Below are 7,477 nucleotides of genomic sequence, written 5' to 3' on the forward strand. Positions count from 1 at the left end.
AAACAATAATAGTAAGCACATCAAAAGATAATACAAATGTAATATTCACAAATAGATAGAAAAAGAAATTACATCAAGAGTAGTTGGCTACCAAGTTTCCAACAAAAGGGGTTTAACCTCTCATTGTCATGGAGATTTTACAATTGCATGAGGGAAATATTTAATAAATGGAGAAAAAATAAAAAAGGGAATGGAAGAAAAGAATGACTCTCAATGTTTGTTTCTTTGCCTTTTATAAGGAATTGTATTCTCTTGAAAAAAAAAATTCTCTCTTCTTTTTTAATAGGTGCAGATTAGCGGTTGTGAATTAATCTGATTTTCTTAATTAGTCATGTTTTTCTTAACGAGTCTATTTTCCTTAATTAAACTCATTTTCTTAATTAGTCCTACTTTCCTTAATTAGTCTTCCTGTTTTACTTAATTAGTCTTATTTCTTTAATTAGTCATATTTTTTTTATTAGTTCTATTTTTCTTAATTAGCTCATTTAGCATCATAAATTCATCACTTTTAATATTCTTTACACAAAAACTTAAATGATGTTAATTTAACAATTATTTATTCAAAAAAATTAGAAGAAAAAATTATAAATTTTTATATAATTAAATAAGAATAAATTAAATAAGAATTTAAATTAATTAATTAAAAAATAGGAAAAAGATGAGAAAATTCAATATTATTGTAAAAGAAAATTCAAAATATGAGAATGTTAAGGCTAGTGTGACACAACTACTCTTTGATGTAATATTAATAATTTTTTTTATTTACAATTATTTCAATTTACACATACATCTATTAATATACTCTAACTTTGATCCACTGCATGAAAGAGCTTAATTTATCTATTCTCTCTCAAATCCCTTTATAGAGCTAAAATAATCAATTGCATTAAGAATAAAGATGTATAACAGGCTAAACAAATATCAGCATATCCCTAGTGATGACTTTATTTAGATACTTTTTTTCAGTTCTATTAGAAAATAATGTTTCTCAACATTATTCCTAAAACTTACGATGCAAATAGTGATCATGACACAAACCATAATATTAAGCACATAAAAAAATAATACAAATATAATATTCATAAATAAATAGAAAAAGAAATTACTAGTTGGCTACCAAGTTTCCAACAAAAGGGGTTTAACCTCTCATTGTCACGGAGGTTTTACAATTGCAAGAGGGGAATATTTAGTAAATGGAGAAAAAATAAGAAAGGGAATGAAAGAAAAGAATGCTTTGTATTTTTTTGTAAATTTTTTTTCTCTCTTCTTTTTTTATAAGTGCGGATTAGAATTACTCTGATTTTCTTGATTAGTCATGTTTTCCTTAACGAGTCTATTTTTCTTAATTAACCTCATTTTCTTAATTAGTCATACTTTTCTTAATTAGTCTTTCTGTTTTACTTAGTCTTGTTTCCTTAATTAGTCATACTTTTCTTGATTAGTTCTGTTTTTCTTAATTAGCTCATTTAGCATCATAAATTCATCACTTTTAATATTTTTTACATAAAAATTTAAATGATGTTAATTTAACAATTATTTATTCAAAAAAAATTAGGAAGAAAAAATTATAAATTTTTATATAATTTAATCCCAAAATATACTCATAATTAATCATTAATATTTATTTTATAACAAAAATAACAATTGTTAATAAAAAATTATTTATACATATAAAACACGACAAATTTTTTAAAGTTTATTTTAAATAATGTTTGGAATGTTTCACTTTTCATTTTTAACATTACTTAACATGAAAGAAATAAAAAGAGAAAATATTATTTTTTAATGAGAGACCCATATGATACCGAATAATAATACTCGTGTGAATTTTGTCTCTCCTAAGTCTTAACGAAGAAAACAAAACCAAAAATGTGGGAAGAGTAAAAGAAACAAAAATGTCATTCCCCAAAGCATAGTATTCTATTAATTGATTTCATCTGTATCGCACCAAACAAAACCAGAACCTAAACATCAATTCACTGAACGTGGTACCACAGGGGATTGGATTTAATTCAATTGAAAATCCAACGTGAGGCGCGAGGCCAAGAAATTTCCCGGAAAGTGGAAGGAAAGAACGGAAAAGTAGGTCACAGAGACAACTAACTAGGAAAGAAAACAAAGCTTGATGTTTTTTCTCTCTCTTACTGTTAGTTAAAACCAACAACTGATGTATATTCCAACACACTCATCCTAAGCCCAAGACAACAGAGTTAATGATTCATGTTTCTTATCTTTGGAATTGGAGGTGTGGTCATTGCTGTCAGGTGGCAATCTCCAGGGGAATTTACAATCATCACAATTAAATATTACGGTGTCACTCAACCCACATAAAATTAATTTCATCATTCATCATGCTTTAAAAAAAATATTAAAATTGAAATATAAAATACTAGTTCCTGAACCTCGTATGAAAAACAGCACTTATGATATTTGATTTTAAAAAAATATTAACGATATTTTTTTATTCATTTTTTTATAAAATGTTTTTAAAATAATAAAATATAATATCATTAGTTGCTACTATTTCAAATTTCAATATGTTTTTTATATTTCTAATAAAATGTCAAATTTTAAAAGGAGATAAATTTGAGAAAAGTCGTTCTTTTTATGAATATAAATTCCTAAAATAATTATGAGGTAAATATGTTTTTAATTTTTTAAAATAAGAAAATGTATATTTTTTGTCCTTCAACTTACGATAAAATGTAACTTTTTCATTATTTTTTGACAAATAGATCGATTTTAGATCTTCATGCTAATTTCATTATTTTGGATATTTATCCGGCTAATGGATTAACAATTCATCGTGATCACATATCATTTTTCCTTTTACGTGATCTAATGTTAAGAGATTAAAATCAAACTTGTACATATTTAGAATAATAAAAAAATATTTTATTTACTCTAAAAAAACATATTTTATTATATTGAATATTATTTAAACTCTCATATTTCATCACACAACACACCTTACAATATTTCTCGAATAAATGACATTGCAATGATAAATAGTTTAAACTTTTATACTTCATCACACAAAACACCTTACAATATTTTTCGAATGACTAACCAAAGATAAATGAATATTGAAAAATAAATTGGTTGTGTCATATTAGATGATGTCAATCACAAGAGGATCATTAACCAAATATGGTCCCAAGCAACCTTGATAGTAAACTTACCACTTGGACCGTTCACCAAAATGACCCTATCTCTAATAGCAATGTTGAGCATTCGATAACTAGGCATGGTACTAATGATTTCCTCTCATTTAGATTATCCACTAAGCTAGTTTCATTCACCTCATTCTCCTTCAAAGATTACCCCCAACTTTAGCTTCCTCTCCAAAGCCATAAGCTAAAATGAAATTTGTTTCCAAACTTGTTGATAAAGAGACCAATAGGTTGTCAATTGTCATGCCAAAGAGAAGTAAATTTTCTATTTCCACCACACATTTTTTTTATCTTGTCTCATGCAATGAATCTCAATTTTCAGTTTTTTCCTCCATGTCTAGGAGCACTAACTTCGCAAACATGGTTAAGGAGGGAAACTTCACTAGTGAGTTTTTACTAAGTATTATAAAATACAGACTAACAAAATAGGTTATTGTTAGTCCTTCTAAATATATAAAAAAAAAAATTTGGTTTTATTTTATTAAGAATATTTCAATTAACATACGTGAAATATTTTAACTCCTCTTCCATCCCTTGCAAATGCTTCCCATATTAAAAGAAAACAAATTGAATGGAAGATTTTACTTCCGCACCATCTTAAAAATTGAAACCGGAAATAAAACTTTTGTAAAAAAAAAAATCTTTCATTCCCTCAAGCAAACACTATTTTCTTTTCTAAACTAAATGTATTCTATAAGAGAGATAATTCTCTTTTCTTTCTTCAACCACTATTTTTTTTCTTATGAACTACGAATATTTTTATATAAAAAAAAAACAATCTTGCTTAAATCTTATAATACTACTATCTAAGGACAAAAAACTTCAAATATTTAAAGCAATTAAATATTTAATACTTAAACTTAAAACCAATAAATAAAATGAAAGAAACTTGTGTCAATTAATTAATATGCTTGATAGTACTCCACCAAACACTATCATAAATAATGGAGTAACAAAATATCAAATTAATAAATAATTACCATAAAACATTTTGGTTCCCCAAATGTTTAAAAATAGTAATTTTAGTCCCTTAGAACAGACACTCTGTTAATATTGTTTCCTATGTAGTGTTTGTCCAGTTAAAGAATTAAGATGTTTCCATAGTAAAATACAAGAATTAAAACTAAGAATTGTATAAAATATAGAGATTAAAAATATTTTTTTCCATAAAATATTAACTACACTTACTTTTAGAGTGTGTTTAATTCCTGTGAAATCACACTCAAGAAAATCCTTCCACACTCAACGAAAATTAGTTACCTAACGGATATAGTTCACTTAACAACACACTAAATTTATAGAAGAGGATGTGTTTAATTTGATTTTGTAAAACATATTCTTAGAAAGAAATAAATTTTTTTAAGTCTAATTAAGTTCCTTATCAAAAATTAATCGCACAAGCACTAACTACAATAATTAAAAAATAAATAAAAAATGATCGCTAGTTGCGTTCAACCTAACAATTACCCAAGGACGCTTACTACATCCACACAAATGTTAATTAAAGTTTAATTCTGCCCATATGAATTAACATTTTCTTTTTCCGTCATCAAATTATAAATTATCATATAATTACTTCAAAAATTACATCTAATAATTACTAATCTGCCGGTCCATCAAAATTAATTTTCGTGTAATTATTTATCTTACCCGGGAACCATTCCTGGTCTATCAAAATTATAATAATTTATAATCTGCAAGACCATCAAAACTAATCTTGCTCTAATTATATATGATATATATTCCCTCCAAGATATATCCATAGTCCTATCAAACGTAAGAAAAATCCAGAAAGGGGTTCTGCTTGTTGCCACATACATTAATTTCAGAGCTTAAAGCCACGTTAGATATATTCAGATATTTTCTCTTGGCCCCCCCAATCACATGCATCATTCAAGTATTCAACTCAGAACGCATTTTCTCAGTGGATTTGCACATTCGCCTTTGAAAATTTTACACCCAAATTAAAAGAGAGAAAAAAAATTAATAAAATAATAATAACAAACAGAAAATAACAGAAGGGATTAAAAAAAAAAATTGGAGAAGTTGCCTTCCTTCTTATATATATTTTTTCACATCGTCTCATCATAACATGATCATGATCATCATCTGACATCATCACAATCACAACCACGTCATCATCACCGCTGCAGGTCCATCATACGAGAAAAGTCCTCGAAGCAGACGAACCCGTCCCCGTTTCTGTCCACTCCCTCTATCATGCGCCGGCACTCCTCTAACGTGCACCGTTCGTCGCCGATGGCTTTGAAAACCCTAAGCAGCTCCTCCGCCGAGATCCTCCCGTCTCGATCCGTGTCGAACACCTCGAAGGCTTCTTTGAGCTCGTCGGGATCCGACCCAGTTTCGAGACCCGACCCGACGTAGCTCATGAGAGACTCAACCGTGATGCCGTCGCCGTCGACCTCGCCGAGCATGAGCGCCACGTCGCCGGGGCTCGGCGACGCGCCAAGGCGCGTGAGAAGCGACTCGAGGTCCTGGCGCGTGACGACGCCGTCGTTGTCGCGGTCGATGAGGCGCAAGGCCTGCGCGAGGTCCCACCGCACGTCAACGGCGGCGGCGGCGACCTCGGACCACTCGCCGGAGACGTCCGGGAGAACGCTGGTCGGAGTTTGGTTACCGGGGGAAGGTTTGTGATTTGCGGTGGAAGAGTCAACGGAGGAGGATCCGGATCCGAAAGAAGGCGGGTCGGAGCGTGAGACTAAAGATGGTTCCTTTTTACGAAAGAAGCGTTTGGGGCTTAGTTTGAGGTTTTTGGGGTTGATGGTGCTAATGAGCTTCATTGTTTTTGGAAAAGAAGAGAAGAGGAGAGTGGGGGTTGAGGGGAAAGAGAGTGAAAGGTGGAGGGATTAAATGGGGGCACCATGGAAGGTCCATTTCTCACTCCTTGCTACCTTCCACGAAGTTTCCTATACATCATGGACTCATTATAAAAGAAGGTGGCTATTTTTATTTTTTATTTTTTTCTTTATTAATTAATATGTCATAATAGTGTATTGTATTGGTTTGGAATGCCTCATGGATACCGATGTGTGCTTTTGGTCTTAAATGATTTTTTTAAGGTTGGTTTTGATAGTTTTATTATTTGTATTTTTTTTATAGGTTGAAAGTTGTTTTTTTAGTTTTTATTGTTTATATTTTAATTTTTTTTAGTCCCTATAATTTAAAAGTAGTATTTTTAGTTTTTATTGTTTATATTTTAATTATCTTTTAATTCTTATAATTTGAAAATGATATTTTTAGTTCCTATAATTTGTAGTTTAATTACCTTTTAGTCTTTACTATAAAAAATATATATATAAATAATAAACTATAAATTAATTATAAATTATTAATTATTTTTATTATAAATTATCTTGCGATAAATTAGTTACAAATTACTTACTAATATTTTTTGTAATTAATTGTAATTAATAATAATATTTATATTTTGATGGTAAATATTAAAAAAGAATTAAAATATAAAGTGTAGGAATTAAAAAGATCACTTTCAAATTATAAAGACTAAGAAAGAATTAAAATACAAATTATAAAAAATCAATTTCAAACCACTGGGACTAAAAAAAATTAAAATATAAATTATAAAGATTAAAAAACCACTTTAAAATTATAAAAATTAAAATATATAAATGATGAAACTATAAAGATGAAATGAATAATTAATTTTTTAAAAAAACATTCAAAGAAATCCATTAAAGATATGCTCTTACAAAATTATATCTAAATCTTATCATGTAAAAATGTAAATAGTACAAGAGTAACAAAAGATGTGTCTGAAAAAGTGTACCATACCTCTAAATTATTGACGTGGTTAAATAGATGGGTAGGGTAGGGTTTCTGATGGAAATTGAATTGGTGAATGTGTGTGGGTGTGGTTATTTAATGGGGTGAGTAAGTAAGGTTTGGCCACTTATGTTTTGCTGGCTCTCTTTGGGTTCCTTCTACCTTGGGATAATCAAAAGCAATAAGAATTTGGGGAAAGTTGCTTTCTTATTGGAAAAGGGACACTTCTTTCGCATTAATCTTTCACTTTGGGAGTTGTTAGGTGCACTCAAAATTATTATTGGTGCATCAAGTGATTTTTAAAAATCCCAAAAGTGTTTCTGCTCCTTCTTTCTCCCTTAAAAAAATACTTTTCGATGCACAGTGCTTCCATTTGGTGCACCCATGTTTTAAAAACGGCACAGTGCTTCCATTTGTGCATCCTCTCCTTCTTTTCTTCTTCGGTGTTCAGTGTTGCAGTGGTTGTCGGCGGCATACGAGGTACACAGTGTTGGGTTTGCGTT

The 7,477-nt window shown here is 29.6% G+C and overlaps 1 protein-coding gene across 1 annotated transcript; it reads right to left on the reverse strand.

The window, feature by feature from the left end:
* Positions 1–5,073: 5,073 nt before the first annotated feature.
* On the reverse strand, positions 5,074–6,115 carry LOC100790734 (probable calcium-binding protein CML36). Its single transcript, XM_003521102.5, has one exon. The coding sequence runs from the start codon at positions 5,972–5,974 to the stop codon at positions 5,315–5,317; it is 660 nt and encodes a 219-aa protein (XP_003521150.1). The 5' UTR covers positions 5,975–6,115; the 3' UTR covers positions 5,074–5,314.
* Between the last annotated feature and the right edge of the window lie 1,362 nt (positions 6,116–7,477).

This window comes from Glycine max, chromosome 3, assembly GCF_000004515.6.
Source record: "Glycine max cultivar Williams 82 chromosome 3, Glycine_max_v4.0, whole genome shotgun sequence".
NCBI classification, from domain to species: Eukaryota; Viridiplantae; Streptophyta; class Magnoliopsida; order Fabales; family Fabaceae; genus Glycine; species Glycine max.

Bases quoted from the DNA above. Each gene is read 5' to 3' on its own strand.
- LOC100790734 (XM_003521102.5), bottom strand. From the start codon at position 5,974: ATGAAGCTCATTAGCACCATCAACCCCAAAAACCTCAAACTAAGCCCC.